At 40.9% G+C, this 22,198-nt stretch overlaps 3 protein-coding genes and 2 non-coding genes across 7 annotated transcripts; 1 reads left to right on the top strand and 4 right to left on the bottom strand.

Annotated features, from left to right (window-relative positions):
• Positions 1 to 710: 710 nt before the first annotated feature.
• LOC115673293 (uncharacterized) lies at positions 711 to 4,378 on the bottom strand. The gene is made up of 9 exons (XM_030595415.2): positions 4,077 to 4,378; positions 3,836 to 3,952; positions 3,104 to 3,416; positions 2,536 to 2,959; positions 2,345 to 2,444; positions 2,189 to 2,248; positions 1,976 to 2,059; positions 1,602 to 1,709; positions 711 to 1,504 (listed from the first exon to the last, which is right to left on the bottom strand). The coding sequence occupies exons 1-9, from the start codon at positions 4,311 to 4,313 to the stop codon at positions 1,196 to 1,198; spliced, it is 1,752 nt and encodes a 583-aa protein (XP_030451275.1). The 5' UTR covers positions 4,314 to 4,378; the 3' UTR covers positions 711 to 1,195.
• A 286-nt stretch (positions 4,379 to 4,664) lies between these two features.
• TRNAK-UUU (transfer RNA lysine (anticodon UUU)) lies at positions 4,665 to 4,737 on the bottom strand. Its single transcript has one exon. It is a non-coding gene; the product is annotated as a tRNA-Lys (tRNA).
• A 655-nt stretch (positions 4,738 to 5,392) lies between these two features.
• Positions 5,393 to 8,465, bottom strand: LOC115673294 (receptor-like cytoplasmic kinase 176). The gene is made up of 6 exons (XM_030595417.2): positions 8,214 to 8,465; positions 7,305 to 7,612; positions 6,989 to 7,124; positions 6,749 to 6,891; positions 6,517 to 6,640; positions 5,393 to 6,109 (listed from the first exon to the last, which is right to left on the bottom strand). Exons 1-6 carry the CDS (start codon positions 8,263 to 8,265, stop codon positions 5,685 to 5,687), a joined length of 1,188 nt encoding a protein of 395 aa, XP_030451277.1. The 5' UTR covers positions 8,266 to 8,465; the 3' UTR covers positions 5,393 to 5,684.
• A 9,264-nt stretch (positions 8,466 to 17,729) lies between these two features.
• LOC115673343 (uncharacterized) lies at positions 17,730 to 19,114 on the top strand. Of its 3 annotated transcripts, none has more exons than XM_056307396.1 (2): positions 17,730 to 17,858; positions 18,042 to 19,114. In XM_056307396.1, exon 2 carries the CDS (start codon positions 18,191 to 18,193, stop codon positions 18,872 to 18,874), a length of 684 nt encoding a protein of 227 aa, XP_056163371.1. In that variant the 5' UTR covers positions 17,730 to 17,858; positions 18,042 to 18,190; the 3' UTR covers positions 18,875 to 19,114. The 3 variants fall into 3 exon arrangements, with proteins under 3 accessions (XP_056163371.1, XP_030451345.1, XP_056163375.1); XM_030595485.2 differs by having other exon boundaries at positions 17,750 to 17,872; XM_056307400.1 differs by lacking the exon at positions 17,730 to 17,858 and adding an exon at positions 17,943 to 17,961.
• Positions 19,115 to 22,064: 2,950 nt separating this feature from the next.
• On the bottom strand, positions 22,065 to 22,137 carry TRNAK-CUU (transfer RNA lysine (anticodon CUU)). The gene has a single exon. It is a non-coding gene; the product is annotated as a tRNA-Lys (tRNA).
• Between the last annotated feature and the right edge of the window lie 61 nt (positions 22,138 to 22,198).

Raw genomic sequence — 22,198 nt, 5'->3', positions numbered from 1 at the left:
GGATCGCGGCCGTCCACGTGTAAAGGCTCGGGCAGTGCCCACCCAGAGGCGCAGTAATGATAGCCCCACGGAGGTTTTTTTACTTCTTCACCTAACTATCTATCATTTCATGAATTAGTCACCTACTTTTCCCTTTTTTTATTCGTATCATTTTTTTTCCGGCAAAATGACATGAACTGTTTTTGAATTTTCATTTAATATGTAATATAATTCATGAATTTTTAATTTATTCAATATAATTTCTAAATTTTGGCTAAATGTGCAATGTGATCCCTGAATTTTTAATTTGTTTAATGTCGTCTATGAACTTTTGGCACAAATTTATGAAATTATTCATTGTAATTTCAGGGACTATAATGAACATGTATCAACAGTTTCGGGACTACATTGAACATTAGGCTAAAATTCAGGGATTACATTGAACAAATTAAAAATTTAGAGACCACATTACATATTGGGTCAAGATTCACTGACCGTTTGTGTCGTTATCTTTTTTTTTTTTTTCTGGGAACAAACTTGGTATGATTAGTTTGGCCGAAAAAGACAAAGAACGTGCTACAATTAGTTTATGATTAGACTTGTTAAATACTGCTGATTATAAAGAGGGGTGCGTCCCACTTTAAATGGATATTCAGCTTCAGTATCTTCGACATTATTGCGCTCTAAGTGGCTATGATCGTCCAATCTAAGCCAGTAATGCTGCCTCGATATTGCATTGAAGCATATGTCAAATTAAAACATAAGTTGTTCCGTACTTATCTTCCATCGTTGATATGTTTTCCCATTTGCTTAAATACGTAGCAGCCACTTTCTTCAATAGGAAGATATGAAATCACTGAATTCATGGTACAGAAGCAAAGGTGAATCTGAAACATCTATGCGGAAAGAATGCTAATTGCGTAACTCCAGGTGCACCCTAATTAATTGCTCTCCGAGCCGATTACGCTCCTGCTAATTGCTTGATCAGCTCTGATAATCTGTGTTATGCACTCTTGAATCTCCAATCGGACGGAAAAACTAGCGTAAATTGCGTCGCGCTGCATCCTAGCACGGCCTAGAAACTTAGTGGTCGAGGCCAACAAGTACCAGAATCTTAACACGGCCTGGCCGTCGTTTTCTCTTCCTGATGAGCTGAATCTGTCAAGATGTTTAGTGCATTTTTCCCGTTGATTGGGATGTGTCTCGCTTGTTCCGGTTACAAGGCCAACAAGTACCGGAACTCGGATCGGTAAGGCTGGATTTCGACCATCTTGGAGGCGTGGGACTTGGTGTCGTAGTTCAAGCATTCCATCATCAATCTCTTGAGAGTCCCGGAACGCGGCAGATGGCTGTAGATCCACTCGAGGAGCGACTCCATGTCGTCCGCGAAGTCCCTCATGTGCCACTGCAAAAGCTTGGGCACGGCGATCTTTCTCTTGCTCGTGACCCCCACCGACGCTTCCAGATACTCGACCTTTGCTCTCCCTAATTCGTTCACTACCTCTTCTGGAGTATAGACCCTTAACTGTGTATCAACAGAATTAGCAAAAAGAGTAAAGATCGGACGACCAAGAGTTTTGGTTGAATCAATGAGACGAGACACCTAGGAGACTTAGACTTACTGCAGGGGAAGACCAGCTGCCCCGGCAAAGGGCAAAGGTCACATTTGGCTCAGGATAGCCGAGGCCGTAGGCATGGCGAAGCAGCATTTCTTTCTCGTCAATAGAACCCTTTTGCAGTGATAAGTTTGTGGTGTTAGACGATTCTTCGGATAATACGAGAAGAGAACACAGAAAAGACAACTATACAAAAAACCGGTGCTAGTCAACTAGAGTATAAGAACCATTAATCTGTCCAGAAGATGAGCAAAACATGAACAAGCAAGAGAACCACGTGAACTATTTGGTCCTTGCACTCGATAGCAATCTCACCAACCTTAGGTTGATGAATTTGTTTCAAGAGCCTGACTTAAATATCCTGTCGTCTTTGTACTTACATGTGTGCTTTCACATGGATGTCTGAGAATGAAATGCTCGATTGCCAGAGCGTTTAGTACTATGCCGCCCACGTTCAATGCAGCCTGCCTCAAAATGTCATCATAGTCAATTGAAAACAAGTCCCTGTCGTACTAAAGATGAAATCTTACTTCATGTAAATAAAACCACTTATGCACAATACTTACTCATTAGCTCAGGAAATATTGGCATACCTTATTCATTAGCGCCAGAAGTTTCTCCTGAGAGGAGGGCAGACCGTGTTCCAGAAAAGCCTGGATCGGAAAATTTGGCAGAAATGAGATTTTGGGTCAGATAGTGACTGATTTCGGCTGTTGTTGTTCATGTATGTTTGAGATGTCTTACAGTACATTCATTAAACAGGCATTGTAGATGTTGATCCAGAACGCTAACTTCTGCTTATATGTCAAAAAGCTCAGGTCTACACTGCTCAATTTGTGCACCAAGACCCTGAAAAGAATCGGCGGTATTGCATAAGCTTCTCTCGAAGAGATTTTGTGTCAAATCAACTGTTGGTTCTCTCAATGATTGTGGGACTCACCTTAATTTCCGAATTACTGGCAAACACTCCTGAAGATGCATGATGTCTAATGAGCTTCTCGTGATTGGGATAAAGCTTTTGTACTGACCAATATCTCTGAAAGTACCATCTCCGTCTAGCAACACGCCGTAAGGGTCGAGACTCGAGATGTAACCATCGACAAATGTTGGAGAGATTTTGCAGCCAAACGAGCTCTTTCCAGAGGACTTGGAATTCTTGCAAGCTAGGGTGAGCTTCGGAACATGATTTGGTCCTTCTCTATCCTGTGACACGTGGTTCGATTTGAGGAATATGCTTATGAGGCACTTGATCAGCTGCTCAGAGAGTTCATTAGGCTTCTCTATAATGTATCCATATTCCTGGTCCATACCGCCATGGTATCTACTTCTCCCTATATGCTTGATTGATTTGTCGACAGATTCTTCTGCCCAATCATATTCCCATACAGCAAAAGAAAGTCGTGAACACGGACCAAAAGTTCACATTTAGGTACAGAATCGAAAATCATTCAGAGATGATTAGAGATTATTCATTAGTTGGCAACAAATATGTGCCAATGATCACGTACCGCTGGACCTTGCGGAACTGATGCTCAGCATGTCTGAAGCAGAACCAACCGAAGCTCTTCTTTGTCTGATTATTTTCTGCTTCCTTGCTTCTTCTAAATAGTGCATTTTCAAAGGCTGCTCGTGTTCTCTCATCTCTGCTTGGTAGTCGATACAACGATTCGGTTGCCGCCGTCGCCGGGGCTGCTGCAGCATCTGCCATTCCTGTGTGTGTTTCTTTTCTTGGTACAGCCTCCATTTCATATCTTTGATTTTCTGCTCTAGCCAAACGATCTCTTCTTCCGCCATAGCTAATTCAGACAGAAGCGCCTGAACCTGTACATGTAAACAACGTTGGGAAATTATCGTATCAATTAGGTGAGAGATGCAAAGATACTTCCCAGCTCTTCACCACATACACCACCCATGTCAATCACGCCAGTCTCATACTTTTGCTCAAATTACTCAAGCTTCCGGGGCGTCAATGCGTGTTCGACAAGTCCTAGGGAGCCTCATGAAATCTCTTAAGCAAAAAGGGTGCTGCACCTACATCTAGACCCATCATTGTAATCTATCTGGCTCGGCACTAATATGATAAAATCGAGTTGGTATACATAACTTTTTCGAAGACGTCTTTTTTTTAACCAAGACAACGGATGACACAACCACAAGGACACCGCATCAAATGCAACACGACCATGATGCACTCGCAAATGTTATGCATCAATGGATGCCTAGATTGTGGAGCTCGTCACCTGAGGTGGAATCAGAGAGGGAAGACCCGGGTGGGAAGAAGCAGGGCAGTCGAGTGCACAGTGCAAGACCCCGTTGAGCACTTGCTGCCCCTCCAATTCCGCTTGCAACTTGGTCACCTGCCAAATATTTTGTTATCACCCTTTTCATTTCATCAATAAAAGAACCCAGAGAGAGAGAGAGAGAGAGAGAGAGAGAGAGAGAGAGAGAGAGAGAGAGAGAGAGAGAGGGGCCAGGCCATACCTCCTCCTCAAGGTCCTGTCTTTTCTGCTTCTCCTCGCTTCTCTCCATCAGCAGGTCCTCGAATTTCATTGTATTCGCAACGCGAAGAAGGTCGAAAGAAGAAGGAAAAGAAAGGTCAGGTTTATAAGAACGAGAGAACGAAGGGAGGGGAAGAAGAAGAAGGAGAGGACATTGAGAGGGAATACGAGAGACAAAAGGGGAGAGAGAGAGAGAGGAGTTAAAAGTGTGCGAATGCATGAGAACATTGCGGTGGGAGAAGAATCTGGTTTGGAGGGGAGAGGGTGGTGGTGGTGGTGGTGGGCAATGGCATTAGTGGAGTGCATGGTGGTCACATGAATCTTGGTCTTGGAGGTCAACCGAAACACATTTGAATTTAATACAAACATTTTTGGCAAATTGGGCAATTGACGTGAACCCCATGAACAGTTTTCATTTTTGTCACAGGTCACCTCCCCCTGGAATACAGAAAAAAAATATTTAAGAGAGAGAGAAGAGAACTGAATTTGGAAGCAAGTTGAAGTCGTTGAGTGCCACCAACATAACAAGTTGGGAAAAAGATAACAAAAAAATAGTTAAAATTATACAGACCGCCGTCTGTGGGAATCGAACCCACGACCACATGGTTAAAAGCCATGCGCTCTACCGGCTGAGCTAAGACGGCTGTGTTTTTCAAAATGGTAATTATTAATATATCTAGTTTTCAAGTTTGATGACCCTTCTGATTTAACCCAAGTGACTGTTTTGCCTATTCCAGGTCATCCCTACAGATTAATCGTTCGTTTCTCTTAATTTAAACCCCCTTTGGATTCTAAAAATTTTCGAAAGGAGTTTGCTTCTTTTAACACAAGTTTTCTTCCCCTTTTCCAGACAAGTATGTCGTTTTTGTTAGCGTGGAAAGATTGAAATCGCAAACAGATGCACGAGTATGTCGCACACAAAAGCTACACCGTTCTCGTGCCTCCTCGGAAAAGCGCGCAATTTTGTGAACAAAGATGATCTTTCTCTGCTCTGCTCTTGGTGATCTTTTCTTTGTCCATGATGGCCTGTTCCTCATTTTCATATGGTCTCATTTTGGGAATATTGACTCTCTTTTACCTATCATTTGCTTCAGGAATAGCATATATTCTCAAGAAAGCTATCAGACTGCTTCTCTATAGCACCCACAAAGCAAAGGATGCTTCGCTTTGTAAGCCCTTTGGGGATTGCTGATCAAGCTTCCTTTCTTTAAGGATAAAGGGAAAGGGAAAGGAAAGATCGGATACGGAGCGCGTAAAAGGTATCCAAAGCCTCTTTGGATGTGCCGAATCAGCTCGAGCTTTACATCAGCAAGGCAAAAGTTGGTATTCATTACTAGTGAGGAACAACAAACATGTATACACAGCAAGTGGATGATATTATCAGCTATGCAGGAATAACATACAACCAGATAAAATATCCTCTCTTCAGGATTCGGCAGCGAGGCACTGAGAAAATGGGATCGACAACGATCCGGGGATCATAATTCTCTATGCTCTTCAGCTTCCAAACCGAAGACTTGTTCGGTGAGTGTAGCTATGGCGAGTTCAAAAACCGCCTCCCAGTGTGGCGTAACTCTACAAACCATGTCATTCATTGAAGCGCATTGTGTTCTTTACTATTGTCATTGGTGCTTCTAGGATGTTTGGAGTCGTCGCTCGAACTTGAAGGGTGTTGCACTTCTGATGAAGTTTCATTAGCCTTTACCTCTTCGGAGGCCTGAAGTTGCTCCAATGCTCTGACCACCTCGTTCATAGTCGGCCTGCACTTAGGTTCAGTTGAGAGGCAACAGATTGCGAGCTTCGCTAATTTCAGGGCCACGCCCAATGAGTACTGCCCTTGAATACGAGGATCCATCACTTGGAGAATCTTCCGTTTGCTCGTGAGGTGAGGTCTGGCCCATTCAACTAAGTTGTGCTCTCCCGCCGGCCTGTTTTTGTCCACCGCTCTCCTGCCACATAGCATTTCGAGGAGGACAACCCCGAAGCTGTAGACGTCACTCTTTTGACTGAGATGCCCTGTACAAGAGAACGAGTTAAATGTTAGAATCTAGATGGGAGAGACTTTTTTTGGATCATGACCATCATGATGATTGCATATGCCATTTAATGACATCCTACTAAGGATTTCGTTAAAAAAATTAACTCCACTACTTGTTGGTCGATCAGATGAATTCTTCGAACGCAAGCTGAAATGAACAAACATGACCACATAACCAGTTCATGATATTTTTCCATAAATGATCAGACTTAGTCCTCAAAAATTCACCAGAGTCGAGTATTAACCTAGAAAATGCTGCATCAAGTAGTAGGCTTTTCAGCCTACAGGAAAATTTTGGGATGATATGGATGAAATTGCAGGAGTAACATTTGCTTAAGAATCAGGATATCAGAATGTCAAAATGAACTGCACAATTGACAGATACCTGTGGACATATATTCTGGAGCAGCATATCCAAAGGTACCCATTATTCTTGTAGAGACATGGCTTTTGTCGCCTGTCGGCCCATCCTTGGCCAATCCAAAATCGGAAAGTTTTGCATCGTAATCCTGTACACGTAATGCAAAATTCAAGAGTGAGGAGCGCAAGACTAGGCAAGACAAAAACTTCCAAGTCCTATCTGCTATATATCACTACAGAACTTCTCTATTACATACCGAATCCAACAAGATGTTGGATGGCTTAATGTCTCGATATATCACTTTGGCCTCATCACTATGAAGAAATGCGACACCTTTGGCAGCACCAAGCGCAATCTTTATGCGGAGTTTCCAAGATAGTGGCTGATAGTAGGAATTCCCTGTTCATGAAGATTGGACTTTTAAGGTACGTGTTTACAAGAAAAAGTTCTGATAAAAACAGAGAAGAGCACGCTTTTATTACAGGAAACTACTCACTCCTGAACAGATGATTTTCCAAGCTGCCTCGAGGCATGAATTCATAAACCAGAAGCCGGTGCTCATCCTCCAAGCAAAAACCAATCAGTTTCACTAGATTAGGGTGATACAGCTGCCCCAAGTAATTTATTTCGGTCTGCATTTTAAAAGTCATGTCAAGAAAAGAACAGAACTGACATCTGGAGCTGAAATCAAATTGTTTAAGAACATGGCCAGCTATAAATTGCATGTCGCGTGCATTCAAAAGCAAACAAAACGAGAGAAGCTGTGAATGTTTAAACTATTTGAGATGCATAGTACTAAAAATGACACTCACCAACCACTCCTTGTGACCTTGGAAACCTTCTTGGTTAAGCCGCTTGACCGCAATGACAATGCCACTTCCAGGCTTGGTTGCAGCGAAGGTTTGTTCATCGACCCATCCCTTGTAAACACTCCCGAAACCTCCTTCACCCAACACACTGTCGGGCCGGAAGTTCCTGGTCGCCACCCTGAGTTCATTATAGCTGAAGCTCTTCAAATTGGATGACTCCAATATCTCATCCTCTGTCCGAGAAGTTTGAGGCCCCGAATAGGATGAGACCTTGCGGCTCGAACCCCCCGAGACATTCCCTTGTTTTCCCCCTAGACAAAAGTGAAAAAGCCATTTATCTCATCACATACGAAAGAACCGTAATCTTGATTGGTTACTTCCGATCATCAATTTCAGCTACTCCAACCTGTCTCAACATTCTACATTAATATTTTCTGCGTCAGTTGATGTAATTATTTGTAGCCAAAACATATAATAGCCACCAAGAGTATGAGGAAATTGATAGATTTCAGTGAAGAACCTTTTGTAGTGATCTCAGACCCTACAAAAAACAGGACTAAAATATACTCGAAGCCAGGCATTCAAGATCCAGACAACCAGAGCAGCTTTAGAAATGACTAAACATTCTGGTGCTCAAGAGAAGCTTGAGTACAAACTTTTACTCGAAATAACCCAAAAACAACCGTATCAGCCAAAAAGACAACTCATCACTATAAATAAAGCTTTCCCCTGATCAAGGAAAATGAAACTAGCTAAAACAAGTGGAGGGTCAATAGCCAACACAGCTAGCGTATTTATCCATGGCACGTCCTTAATTCTGGCAATAACACCCAATGCGATCCTCGTGCCCGAGTAAAGGCCATCAGTATAGCTCGAACTTTCATCTGAAAACGAGTTAGGACCGGTTCATACCTGTGGGAAATAGATTGTCAGCTTTGATTCTTGCACTCAAGCAACACCCCATGTAGGAGAAGCCAAGAAAAGATCAACAATTTGCACCTCTCCTCTCCTCCTAAAGAACCACCAGTTTCCAGGGAGAGAGAGAGAGAGAGAGAGAGAGAGAAGGGCAGCAGTTGAAGCTTCAAAGAAGGAAAATGAGGGAGGGTGTGAAAACAAGACCCGAGCAAAGTGGAAAGAAGGAGCAGGTGCTCAAGGTGTGAAAGCAAAGCTATTCCCACTGGAAGAAACGACCGTCACCCAAGAATACGCTAAGGTCTTTTTGCTGAATTATTAGACGGACTGATAAAGAAATCGACAACTGACAACGGTAGATCAGAGTTGGTTCGTTCCCTTTTGGGTTCTTGGAAAGTTCTGATCGAAAAGACCACCGGTAGCGGGCTTGACAGAAAGGTGTTGAATTGGCCTTCGCTTTGAGTATATGGAATTTTCTAACTGTCTATGATTTTGGCAGCAATCGCACTTGCATGTATGTAGCAATGTACCATCAAATCAATCTGCTCCGAATCCGGGTTTATCTCGAGAAAAAATATATCAAGTTCGACGTGCGATTTCAAAATGAAGATGTTATGATTCGTATGTAATTTACTCGACATGATGCATTTACTCATGTAAACCTAAACGTTCTTCTAAATTGTCATTAAAGAATGCAATAATTATATATATCGTGTTAAAAAGTCGAAGGAAAAATGATTTCTTTTTTGGGTTAGATGGCGGTGGTGCCGAGATTTCCATAAATTGTTGACTTCAATAGCTTATCATCACATGCAATAACTTCGAAATTGGAATATAAAAAAGCAAAAACCGCTCGAATCTCTTCAAGTAAAAATAAAATGATGGCATCACGAGGTCGTCATATAGGTGGTAAAGAGGCAAAATGAAATAGAATAATCACACGGTGACGTCATCACGTAGGTGTAAGCGGGACCCTAAAAAAAAAAGTAAAATACAAAAAAATAAATAAAGTTGGTGAGAAACCGGCAAGAAGGTCCTGTGGAAACTCTGACTTTGGGTGCCGTGCGATTAGGTTTGACATTAGAAGCTATAATTATACTCGAGGGTCGTTATTTCTCCATCAAATTATTTTTATAATTTCCTTATGATATTTTGGTACCATAATGATTATTTTGTCTCTTTTTGTTCGGTGCATTTGGTTGAAAACATTGCGCCCCATCTAGAACGAGGCAGACTTTTCTATCACCAAGATCCGCACGACATTTGAGGTTTTTCTTGCGTTGGGAGACTTCCTGTTCTAGTATATGTTTCGTGTTTTCCTTGTTTCCGTGTGGGTCTTTCCTCTCTAGATGCCTAGGCCTTGAAAAGGTTATATCGTAACTCGATTTCGCTTACTGCTCCAACGTTGATTCGACTCTTCGAATAGAAGAGGAACGCGACATCGAACTCGATTTCGATTCACCGGGTTGCTGGAATTCCGATCGGGCAAACACCGGTCCCGACCATCTTGTGCTAGTCGATTGATTTTGCGAGTCTTATTATGGTAAAATCCCTTTTTTCGAATGGCCCGAATGTAGTGGGTTACTGTATTTTGCATGTATTAGGTTATTGCATGCACCCTCGTTGCCATTGATAGTCCTTACCAAGGTTGACATACATGTTTTGCAAAAAACATGGACGTTTTGACAGAAAGGGGCTTTAGAGTTTCTGAAGATAGGTCGGATTCGTCTGGCAGAACGAGTCTTGCCAATGGTTTGCATGTACTTATGAGTCTCAAGGTTGGTCTATTTCCACCCTAAGAAAAGTAGTGATATGTGCTTTATCTCCAAAATTTAGAAAACAAGAAAAAGAAGTCCTACGTCCACATTCCATGCTTTTGAAATGTTTCAAACGTTTGTCACGAAAGAAACCATCTTTCAAACACACCAATATTAAGCAAAATCATTGCACACACTGTCGATCCTCGCCCTTGGCTTAAAACTCCGACTTTCAAGTGTTAGCCAATCCCAAGAGTTGCTCGAATTACCATACTTGCGCATTCACCAATAATTACCCGATTGTGTGTGGGACGACGGGACCGCCACACCGAATCCGTGCTTCGGACATCCCATTGATATAACCAAAAAAGACTTTCGGTTCCAAGTCGTGTGACCGAGAACCCTGTAAGTCTATTCGGTTTGTCCTAAACTCGCTAGTTAATGGCGTTTCCTTACTCTATTAATTTACTTGTTTGGTCTTGGAGAAGGTGTTATGGAACAAAGACTACAAATTTAAAAGTAATTTAGATTTAAAAATAGAGAATGGAGAAAATCAAATCAAAAGAAAAAATCAACGAAAATACTAATTTTAAGATGCAATGCCTCTTATAAGAATACAACGATGAACTTCAAAGCTTTCTTCAATTATACATTCAAACACTGCGAAAAATTTCATTGATCTTTTTCTAGCAGTTTTTGAGCCTATTTAAAGATTCAGAAACTAACGAAAGGATGTACCCCATTCAAGAGTTGTATCTCTTCAATTTAAAGATCGAACATCGCATCTCCTCGAGAAAATATTTAGTGGTTTCAAATCACCATGTCATCAGCATACGTGGCATATATAATCCTATTCAGATTCATTAATAAAGTGATATGTGTTTAAGTGAAGTGGAAATTAAAAGATGAAAAATTGAAAAGCTTATAGGCTTGTCAGCTGCACAACAACTATCCTCGCTCACCTCATTAATTACGCTCTCTCTCTTCTTTATGCATCTCCCCCGCTCTCTCTCTCTCTTCTTTCTCTTGATTTTGTGCATCCTTAATAGAGAGAGAGAGAGAGTACCGCTTGAGGAAAAAGAAAACGAACATTCGAGTCCCGGATCCCCTTTCCTCACCACCGTCGAACAAGGCTCAACTTCGCCAGTTGCCATTAGCCATCAGGTCTCGGGAATGTACAAAGCTATCCTTGTTCTTCTTTGTTTCGTGTCCGGAAACCTCGAAAAGACAATACCGTGCTTGCTCGATTGTTATTCATTGTTTGGATTAAAAAACCGAATCGATTTCGAATCTGCGATTTATGTTGAAAGAGCACACAACCCATTCGAAAAATTGTTCATGAGATATATTTGCGAAATAATACTTTCTAACGTCAAATCCAAAGATTAGCCGATGTAGTTTGCAAGCTAAACTGGTATTTCGGCAAACGAAAAATGTTTTCATTATCAACAAATTTATATCTAAAAAATTTCATGAATGGCGAAATTTTTTTTAATCATTTAGTTTTGTAAACTATGTTTTCCCAGTCATTCATTTTTCGCGAAATAACTTAAGCTAATTTGCACAATTGTCCAGCAAATTTGTAGAATGACAATTGGCAGCACGACAGGAATTGACAGTTAACAATGATAACAGCAAAAAGTAAATAAACATATTCTAACGGTGCATGATCTAAATTTCCTTATAACGAACGTCGAGATTCAAGAGATAGAACATCAATTACTTTGCTCTTTTAAGCTATTAGTCGATGACTATGTATCCGGCCTCCTTCCATGCAAGCAGAACCTCTTTCTTGCTGTTGTAGACGGATCCCGTTGGATCATAATAGAACTGAGCTCAAATGATTGGTAGAACATATCAGTGCAGAAGCAAACTATCACTTCCAGAAATGGAAAACCAGAAAATCACTTCTAGACTTGCCCTAGAGGACATATTTGGGTACTATGATACCCCAATTTCTCGACACGATACTATTAATTCGAGATCGTGATTAGGTTTATTCTTCCGTATATAGTTTTGGTTTTTTTTAGAATTTTCGATTATATTTCGACATCTTATTTAGTAAGATCAAAGATTATTTTTCCCATTATTTGACTATTTTAGGGTCTCACGCGTATAAATATATGCTTACTCAGTTCACTTCCATGAAGAAAAGAACATATATCTATACGCATGCAGTCAGTCAACCCTAACTGTTCAAAAGTTTAAATTAATAAACTATTAAAAAAAATTCAATCAAATAATATAACCGGAAAAACTATATAAAATCACATAAGATATCAACACATGATCCGTGATTCTAAGAATATCAACCGTGAATAGAATCAATCTTTCTAGGACATCTTTGCACATTTGATGGATTTTAGCCATCGTACTCGACAGATTTCGAGATATCGTTCCTAATCAATCTATCGACCAGCCAAGTTTGTGCTCATTACCAATCTCATGCCTTTAAACTGGGCGGGGAAAATCAATATTCTTATCGTTTCACGGCGAAGTTCTCCTTCAAGTTCGCTAGAAGGGAAGCAGCAGATTGGCGAGGGAAAACCAGAAAGACTCGAATCACAGCAAGTAACATGACTTACGAGGCTCAATACGAAAAACTAGATGAATCGAATCACCTTGTAGACCTGTCCGGACGCGACGGTTCGCTCCTCGGCCAGCCAACCGGTCATCAGCCAGTTGTAGGGAGCCGTGTTCTTGTCGAACATGAAGCTCTTGGTACCGGGCGCGTAGTGCTTGGTCCAGAAGTTCTTCCTCACCCGGTCGTACGTCTGCATCGAAGACCATAACAAGTCACAAGCTTCCGGATCGTTGTCGTACGCCATTGGGGACTTAGCTGCACCACGACTGCTGGCACCGCGACTGCTGGCCATTGGAGACTTGGTTTTGCAACAGTGTCTCCAGTTGAGGCCTCTTTAAAGAGTTGTCTAAATAGAGTTCGCATGGAATGGATATCAACCTATCCTAAAATAGGGTTTGCCTTGTCAGTGATATAATATTTTTGTAAGCCTAGAATGTTCTTCGATGAAAGATGAAAGATTTCAAATTTCCAAATCTTTTTTAGAATTTCAGTCTATTTCTTATTTAACGTAATTCTATTGATGTCAAAATCTTATTTTTAGAAGATTTGAATATATGGGTTAGATAGTTTTGCTAAGTTAAATAAAATATAAAACGTATTTAAACTATACGATATATATTTTTAACCTTTCTTAGATGGGATATATTTCACCGAACTTGGATAAACAAAATCAGGGATATAATATTTTGTTAACCTAGCGACCCGCTCGTGTGTCATCTCAAGGCATTCTTTTTATGTAAGCGAGAACGACACTATTTATCATTGATTAAACTCGAGCAAACGAACTCGTTCAATCGAGGTTATGTTGCAGAATGCAATTATTTGAAAATTTTTTGTTTGTCAAATATGCGACGTTGATTCCATGCCTTGGGAAATGAGATTAAAAGCGGAATGCATAAAGCCGGATAGAAATACCAACAAGGTAAAACTGAAAAGTGTGACTCCATCGGTAAATTTCCAACAAAGAAGGCAGTGAAATATGCAATAAGGGAATCGTGAGGGGTCCAAAAAAAAGTACTAAAAGTAGAATGTAAAGAGAAATTAATGCCATGTCATGTAAATTAGATACCAACAATTAATCCCAAAGATTATGTCAAAAAAGTACAGTTGATCATTGAATAAATAATTAAATAAGGAAAAGATTACAATTTTCAATGCACCGATTATTTCCGTAATATTCACGATAAATATTTTGAGAATCGAATACTTCCTCATCAAGTATGCTTGATCAATATCTCGAAAGTACTCGTTAGCAAGATCTTAATTCAATATCCGAAGGCAAGATTGAATTTGATTCTCCAAAGAAAAAAGAAACGATTGATTTGGAATGTTTAGATTTTCGAAAAGCACAGCATATTTGCTCATATATTTATGACCTAGACACACTGCCCAAGTGACCAGAATCACTACAACGTGGGACAGCAGGAGGAGATAAAAAGCGTATCCTCGAAATAGTACGGTGTATCTTAGCAATGTGGGGTTTGTAATTGTGCCCTTTTCCACCACAACTTTCCTGTTTGTTTTCATTATCGTCCCTGACAATGTACTGTCCATCGTGGTTCACATGGACCGAATGTTTCCACCTTATTCTATAAGATACGGTTATAATGTTGGGTTGGAGAAATTGTGTAACCTCATGTATCTCTTGAACATCATTTCTATTTCATTTGTCGAACATTATACCCGGTTTGCGTAAAAATAGTTTGGTTTGTATGCGTCTCGCCATTAGTCCTTTCCCGGGTCTAGGGATCCTGACGATTGATCGACCGGACCGTGTGGCGGGAAAAGGGGCTAAGAGAGCTTGGAGACAGGGAGTTTTGAAGATCTCTAGAGACCCCGACACGTGTCATCTCGATAGATTGTCCTCAGGAGAACGTGAATGGTACGCTAGAATCACTTATTAAACTCGAACAGACAAAGCAATAAAATCACGAATACATGGGAGATCACGATCATTGGATGATCTTGCTTGTTAAGTATGCAACATCGGCTCTATGCCTTGGAGGACAAGATCAATAAGGGAACACGTAATGAGTATGATAAAATTAAAGCCGAGTAAAAACTAGAAATCACGAAGCCATCATGTAAATTCACGATAAAAGGCGGTGGAGCATATATTAAGTTCATAGTTAGGGGTCCTAAAAAAACAATATAGAGAGCAATTAATGAAGACTAAGATTTTTTGCTAATTTAATCAAGAATGTTAGGCTAATTAATGGCCCACCAAGACCCACAATAGGAAACCATCAAGTTTGAGCAATCGCAATCTGGTGTTATGCCGGGCTCAATTACAAACCACGGGCCATGGATTGACCCGCATATCTTGGCCCAACATCGCCCATCAAATCAGTGAATATTCATAGGTACAATAGGTACGAAAGTTAAGATTAAATTGATCGGGCATTGGTTTAATTGAAATTGAACCCGACCCACTTTCCACGGGCTTAGGAAACGGATCGATCGCAACCAAATTGTTAGTAAGAAACATTTGGATGACAGCCAAAATACAGGCTACGAATGATGTTCAAACCTCACGACTTCTAATTTGCCAACGTCGCCGTCCGCCCCTCCCTTCAACGGGCAGCGCTACGCACTGAAGTTGTACAATCCTGTCTTTGGTAAAGGGGCCAACCCTTGATTGGAGTACCGAATACTGGTTTTTTTTTTTCATTTAATAACGATTCATTACCAAAATCTTGTCCAATTGTGATGTGTTCAGTTCCGTTGCAACTGCTAAACAGCATCTTCTTGCCTTGCTTGTCTTAGAGAATACGATGAACGAAACCAAAAAAAAATACAAATTAGTTGAGACAGATCATCTAATATAACGGGTAGATGTCCGGTCCATTGAAGTTTTCTCATCTACGCTTATTCGGTTGGTACATTGGTACAATGGAGCTCAACCATAATGTTCCCGGACAATGAGATTAACAATTAGTACGAATTTCTCAGTGCATCTCCAACATATATGTACTTTTTTTATTTATAAAAAAACACTATAATTTCGACGATAATCATAAGGAGAACATAATTACGTAAATTTGGAATAGAAAAAGTATCATAACATTCAATTTTTTGGTTTTCTTTTTTTTCCCCCATTCTCTCTTATTTCCTCCATTTGATGAGAGCTTCCAAGGTCATTGAACAGAGTCCAAACATCATGTGCATCTTGAAGAGACTCCTTAACATACTTCCAAGAATGTACCGATTCTGTCTTCTACGTCCGAATATACTTGGCTTACATGTATCTCCAGAGTCCGCAATCGGTGGAAGGGCTGGTGAGTTCGAAAATGACAAGGTGTACGTGTTCCAACACGGCATCAATCCAAGAACATGATTGCAAAAGATGAATTTGACGACGATTCGGAAGGTTTCACGGTTCATCGCAATGGTCAATTCTTAGAGTAAGTTACTGCTAAGGATTTGGCCATGATATAGGATAAGTTACTGCTAGGGATTTGGCCATGATATAGGATCGGGGAGGATTACCAAAAAAGTCGTACACTTATTGTATTTGTATCAATTCAATTTTAAACCTTATAATTGTGTCAATTAAGTCATAAACATTTTCACGTTTTACCAATTTTGGCCGGAAATTATTGACATGAACATCGACTGTCCTACGTGATGCGACCGGTGCCGACATGGACATTTTTAAGTAATGTTTTAATTTTTTAGTGAATTTTATTCTTTTTTCCTCTCCTTTTCTTTACTTTTTCTTTTTTTCTCGCACTTAGGGTCGGCGAGGGCCGCAACGCGTAGTGATTTCCACGTCAGCAATGATTGTGCCCACGTAGGACGCCCGGCATTCACGTCAGCAATTTCTGGCCAAAATTGGCCGAATAGACTTAATTAGCAAAACTTGAAAATGTTTATGACTTAATTGACACAATTGAAATGTTTATGATTGAACGGGCACGGATGTAATAAGTTTAGAATTTTTATTTTTTTTGTAATTTCCCCTATGGAACCTTGTGGAGTTCTCTCTTATTGGTCCCATGAGTTGGAAGAAGAAAGCTTTTAGAGAGGACTCCTTGGGTTGTCAAGTGAGGTGAGGCCTACCCTATCTCTCTCCCAAACTCATGCAATCAAATATTTCAATAAGAACCAAAAAATCACTTGTGAATTATTTAAAGCTTCTCTTTTTTCTCTCTGAACTGCAAATTGCACCAACCTGTGAATGGTGGGGTCTATAGTGACTGATGAACTATTGCTTGTGTCTCCCCATTGATCTATACTTCCCTCCCTCTGTATTTGATCATTTCCAAGTGTCGGTGAGCCATGAATTCTTTCACATTTTTGTTGTGCGGAAGAGCACCCTAACTAGATGAGATGAAACAAGAATAATCCGAACACAGAGATTTACGTGGTTCGGCGAAAGAATTCCGCCTACGTCCACGGGAGAGAGAGACAATTCTTATTTCTGAGCATATCTGATACAAGGTACAATGCTGAATAAATAGATCATCAGATCCCTACTTCCCTAATCCCAAGAAGTTTCATCCTAAAGATCTTATCAGTTTAGGAAACTAACTAATAAATCTTTAGTGATTATCCCCTAAATATTAGGAATATCACGACACATCCCAATTACATTGAATTAGGACTATTTCCCATGAAATCCCATATAGATAGGAAATATATTTGAAACGCGTAGAGTGCAAGCTCCAAGCCTTCTTAGATTTCCCGATCGATTTTTTCGAATCTCTAATCGATCGAAACTTCGTGGAATTCAAGACAACATCAACAATTTTTTGTCACTTTCTTTTCCTTTGTTCATTACAGATATATTGTTTTGAAAGAGGAAACGATGACCTCAAGATATATCCATTCGATCAGACTATATATCAATCTAATCATGTAATGGTTTGGTCAAACTTGGTCTGAATGAGTCAAGTCTTTTATATCAGAAGAGATGGGTGAATGCCGAATGGGTTTAGTTTCAACGCATGGGCACAGAATACAAATCCAGTTTCTTGGTCAGCACAATTTCCTGAATGAGTTCACCACCAATTGTGGTCCCAGGCCTCTATTGATGCGAATGTATGCTAAATTTGGAGCTGTAATTATCACTTCCACCCCCAAGATCATGCCTTGGCACATGTTATGCTCCATTGCTTCTGATCTATATGGGATCAAGGGCAAGTAAAAAGATCTTTTTGACTTTGGTATCTTGCTCATCCAGTCAGTTTCTCAGTTCCTTTTTGTGGGTTGGGATGGATGACCTCAATTAAGGGCTGAAGTTTCTGGTTATGGCAGATCAAGTAGAAGTGGCATTGTTGTAATATGTCGTCAAGAATGAGGGTATCCAAGAACCAGTACTTGCATCTGACCAGCATACTTTATATTGTAGAATGATGCAGATCACTTGACAATCCAACATTTAATTTCATGCCATACACTGACGGTGAATGGGGGATATACATGTTGAATAGCTTGCCTTCTATAGATCTTTTTTCCTTTCTTGACTATTTATTTCTGATGCAGAGGAGGCTTGTGAAAGCTTGAACATGCCCAGACATCACCAGAACCTCTGAAAATCCTCCGTTTATCTATCCCCCACAGAAAATCCAAGGGCATCATAACCAATTCACTCAAACACCAGAAGGTCCAGGAACAACCAACCACAAGAGGCCATGGGAGAGAGAGAGAAGGAGAAGAACAAGAAGCACAAGAAGCAGAAGCACCAACACCCCAATGACCAAACTCAGTCCACACCGACAAAAACATCAGATTTCTCATTCAAGCCCAGTTCCGAAGTAAAGGGTCTCCGGTTCGGCAGCCAATTCATCGTGAAGTCGTTCACAATCCGAAGAGCGAGGCCTCTTGAGCTCCTGAAAGTCCTGTCCTTTCCACCGACTAATAAGGCTAACGACAGCAAATTGCCTTTCCCTTCAACAACAGCCTATTTGCCTACGAATTTCACCATACTCGCGCACCACGCGTGGCACACGCTGACACTCGGCCTCGGCACGAAAAAGTCGAAGGTGCTTGTGTTCGTGTTCGAATCCGAGAGCTTGAAGTCCGCCGTGGACCGGATGTGGCCGCCGGAGATTCCTCTAGGGGAAGTGAACAAGAAGCTCATCCGGGGCCTAAACGGGTGTGAGATGGCCCGGTTCAAGTTCAGAAAAGGGTGCATTACGTTCTATGTTTATGCGGTTCGTCGCGTGGGAAGCGTAGGATTCGGTTGCGCTGATGATCTTAGGATAATTTTGCAGTCCGTGGTCGAGCTCAAGGACTTCTTGGATCACACTGCTATGTTGGCCATGCCTAATCAGAGGAGCATCAGCTTTTGCCCTCCTGTCGCCATGGCTCATTAGCGGCTCTTGCTCATCCGTGACCAAAAACCGCGATTGCCTGTTATTTTCATCATTCCGGGTGATCAATCTGTTCTCGTTCCCTAGAATGTTTGAGCTGACTATTTTTCTGAGGATAGTGGTGTTGTAATTTTGGGGGGAATTGGTTTATTCGTTTGGACATCATGCATGCTTTTTGTTCTGCTCTTCTAGATTTCGCATAGTTGTGAATTTAATATGACGATTTTTGTTGTTGTTTGGGCATACTGATTTCTGACCCTTCTCTAGATTTTCAATGTTCTGTTTGGCACATCATATGTTTCTGGCAAATTCTTGAGGGAGTTGAAAGATTCTTCACAGCTGAAGAAAGATGAAGTCTTCTACTACACATTTTCCTACATTTTCGGATTAAAGAGGTGATTAGACAAATTTCTGAGCTTTTCAATGAATCTATGCTTAGCTTACCCTAGTCTTTGATAAAACAGTAACATTAGAATGCTTTTTAGACTTTTAAGCTTCCTTACAGCTTCTTTAGCTTTATAAATGAACTGTAGTGAAAAAAAAGCAATAATTAACCTTGGACTTGGGCTGCTTCCTCAATCATTATCAGCATGGAGCTTGAAGAGAACTGCTAGTCTCATTACCTTCACTGTTGTTGTAATTATCGTCATAATTGTGATCACTAATCCTCCCACCCCAAGTAACATTATCGTTGTTGTCTGTCGTTGAATCACCAGCTGGTAAAACAGTCCCCATTTGGTTTTCCTCATTAAGTGAAAAGCACAGGCTAACACATTCTGATGTTTGACAAAAGATTTCCACCGTTTCCCTGTTTTTCTCGAGAAAAAGAAAAGCGAGAATTTGGTGCTCAAACACTGTTTTCTAGTGATTTGTGCGCTCAGATCTATCTAACCCGTGAACCCAAAAGTTTCACAAACTGTGAATAAACAACCTGCCAACTTTTTCCAGCAACTAATTAAATTTAACACTATCTCACCGCAAGATTCACAAACTTGTGGTTTACCGTTGTAACATGGAACTTCTTGAAAGGTAGAGACTTGTCCTCCCTATTCTTTTTTTTATTCATCCTCCCTCTTATTTTATTGAAGCTTAGGGTAAAAGGGTGCGTTGAGAGAAGCAGAACTGCTAGTTTTCTGCAGATTCTGTTTCCCTGGGATTTGTATTCTTTGTGCAACAGTTAAAGACCCTGTACACTGAATTGAATATGGAATCAATCTCTTGGACAGAGCCGAATTGATTGTATCTTCTCTAGGCTTTTTTATGAGGCCTCATCATCATCAGTTTAACAAAAGATTCTTTTTCTCGGTCATTAGGGAGTATATGATTATAAGAGTCAGAGCTGTAGTGCGGGTCACTCAATCGCGGCGAATCTTCGTACAAGGGACTAGCGAAAAGAGATCGAGTCCATACGACATTTATTATCGCAAGCAACTGGATTGGAGGGATCATTTGGGAAAGATGTTATGTATGTTTCAGTCTACATAAACTCAAGTTTAGGTGACAACTTCTCCATTAGTTGACAACGTTCATGGGATTCATGAGGCTGCATCGATGCCACTGATGGTGCCATGATCTGTGTGGATAGAGATGGCGATGGAAGCATGGGATGTGAGTGGTGAGAGAGAGATAGAGAGTTGATGATGAAGGATATGATAAAGCAAGGAGGTTTGGGGTGTTGGGTTGGAGACGGGCCAACTTCTTTACCTTCTGAGCTTAGCTTTAAGGGTCTACCAGAAAAGGGAAAGTGGGGAGAGACATTGAAAGAACACCCTTTTCCTGATTCCAGCCTTTGGTGGCTTTAATCATAGCAAGTCTCGGTCCCATCTCCGACCAACTTGTTTCCCATGAATCATCACTCTCTCTCTCTCTCTCTCTCTCTCTCTCTCTCTCTCTCTCTCTTACACTCACACACAGATATATATCAACCTAATTATATGGGCTTAACCCAATTAAACAAGAGCTTTTGCCAGATTATCAGCGTGGGCGTAATGAGTGGGAAGGACTAAGGGAGGGGCACGTGAATACACGAAAGTTCTAGGATTAGATCAGGCACATACGACTCCCAGAACTTAGTTAGGATGCCAATTTCCTAGTTGTAGGTAGCTTATGGAGTGCGCGGCTTAAAAGTATGTCGTGCCGACACCCGAAGCGGCGATACATTTGATAGCCGAATTAGTGTGTTGTGTTCGCGACGAGGCAGTTCGCCCGTGTTTCTTGGAAGTTGCAGTGTTCAGATTAGTCATGTTCTGTTGCACCTCTATTTCGACACGGCGCGATTAACACGACCCGACATAGCACGTCATAGAGCTGCTTTACAGATGGCTGTCTCCTTTCTTCTTAGAGGCCCAGGGGTGGGCCTTTGGATTTTCCGTTGAATGAGAAAGGCCCTTGTGTTGAAGCCGATCATGGGCACGATGGGCCTTCTTCTGGGCCAGAAAAAGCCCATTGGATTCAACATGCTACGTGCTTAGTCCATTTAGGTTCGGGACATGAACGTACACGGTTCTTTCATTGCAATTTGACAATCATAGCAGATTTCTTAAAGTATGTTATGGATAAAGATTTTACGTTTTATAGAGCGAAAGAAGGGTTTTTAGATGCTTCTGGAGGACCATCGTCGCCCACCGAGCATGATTATGCCCATTTCATCGTCTTCTAATTAAAATTCTACAATCCACTTGTGACGCTTTTTTAGCCACGTTGCCGTTCTAAAGTAAAATCTTTTTTTGAGGACACAGACGAATTCTTTAGGTACGTAGTAGGACATTGTGAAAAGTTGGACGTATATCTCTGGAACACATTGAAATCGCGACTCCCATGAGACTCTAACAAGTAGCCAAATTCCAAATGTTAGTAATGGACACCTCAGAAATGCGATCCATTCGTGATGTAGATGCATTTGAAAACAGTTAGGGGGAAAAAAGGGAAAGTGGGTAAGACGAACAAGATACAGTCATAAATCTCACTCTTAGCAAGCTAAATGATAAATCTATGACTCAAAATGTCCAAACGTAAAAGTTACTTGGACACAATGAGATCGAATTTCCACCGCAAAACTTAAAATAAGGAAATTAATATGTACATTGTTCCTCTGAATGTAAAATAATGCGTCTACTTTAACCAGAAAAAAGCAAAATAATGTCGAAGCAATAACATAAAATAGAAAAGAGTAAAGCTGTAATGGAAGGGAAATCGCCCACCGTGGGGCTCGAACCCACGACCACAAGGTTAAGAGCCTTGCGCTCTACCGACTGAGCTAGACGGGCTTCTTGTTATTTCACTCTTACTCAATTAATTTATACAATAATTGAAAAGAAAGACCTACTC

This window comes from Syzygium oleosum, unplaced genomic scaffold, assembly GCF_021117445.2.
Source record: "Syzygium oleosum isolate NSW1041296 unplaced genomic scaffold, Sole_v2.1 Sole_v2.02, whole genome shotgun sequence".
NCBI lineage: Eukaryota > Viridiplantae > Streptophyta > Magnoliopsida > Myrtales > Myrtaceae > Syzygium > Syzygium oleosum.
This window is presented reverse-complemented; position numbering and strand designations above follow the sequence as displayed.

Bases quoted from the DNA above. Each gene is read 5' to 3' on its own strand.
- LOC115673293 (XM_030595415.2), bottom strand. From the start codon at position 4,313: ATGCATTCGCACACTTTTAACTCCTCTCTCTCTCTCTCCCCTTTTGTC. The intron at 3,953-4,076 runs GTATGGCCTGGC...AATATTTGGCAG, and splicing joins GACAGGACCTTGAGGAGGAG to GTGACCAAGTTGCAAGCGGA. The intron at 2,960-3,103 runs GTACGTGATCAT...ATGATTGGGCAG, and splicing joins CAGTTCCGCAAGGTCCAGCG to AAGAATCTGTCGACAAATCA.
- LOC115673294 (XM_030595417.2), bottom strand. From the start codon at position 8,265: ATGGGGTGTTGCTTGAGTGCAAGAATCAAAGCTGACAATCTATTTCCC. The intron at 7,125-7,304 runs GTGAGTGTCATT...TTTAAAATGCAG, and splicing joins AAGGTCACAAGGAGTGGTTG to ACCGAAATAAATTACTTGGG. The intron at 6,892-6,988 runs GTGAGTAGTTTC...CTTCATGAACAG, and splicing joins GGAAAATCATCTGTTCAGGA to GGAATTCCTACTATCAGCCA.
- LOC115673343 (XM_056307396.1), top strand. From the start codon at position 18,191: ATGGGAGAGAGAGAGAAGGAGAAGAACAAGAAGCACAAGAAGCAGAAG.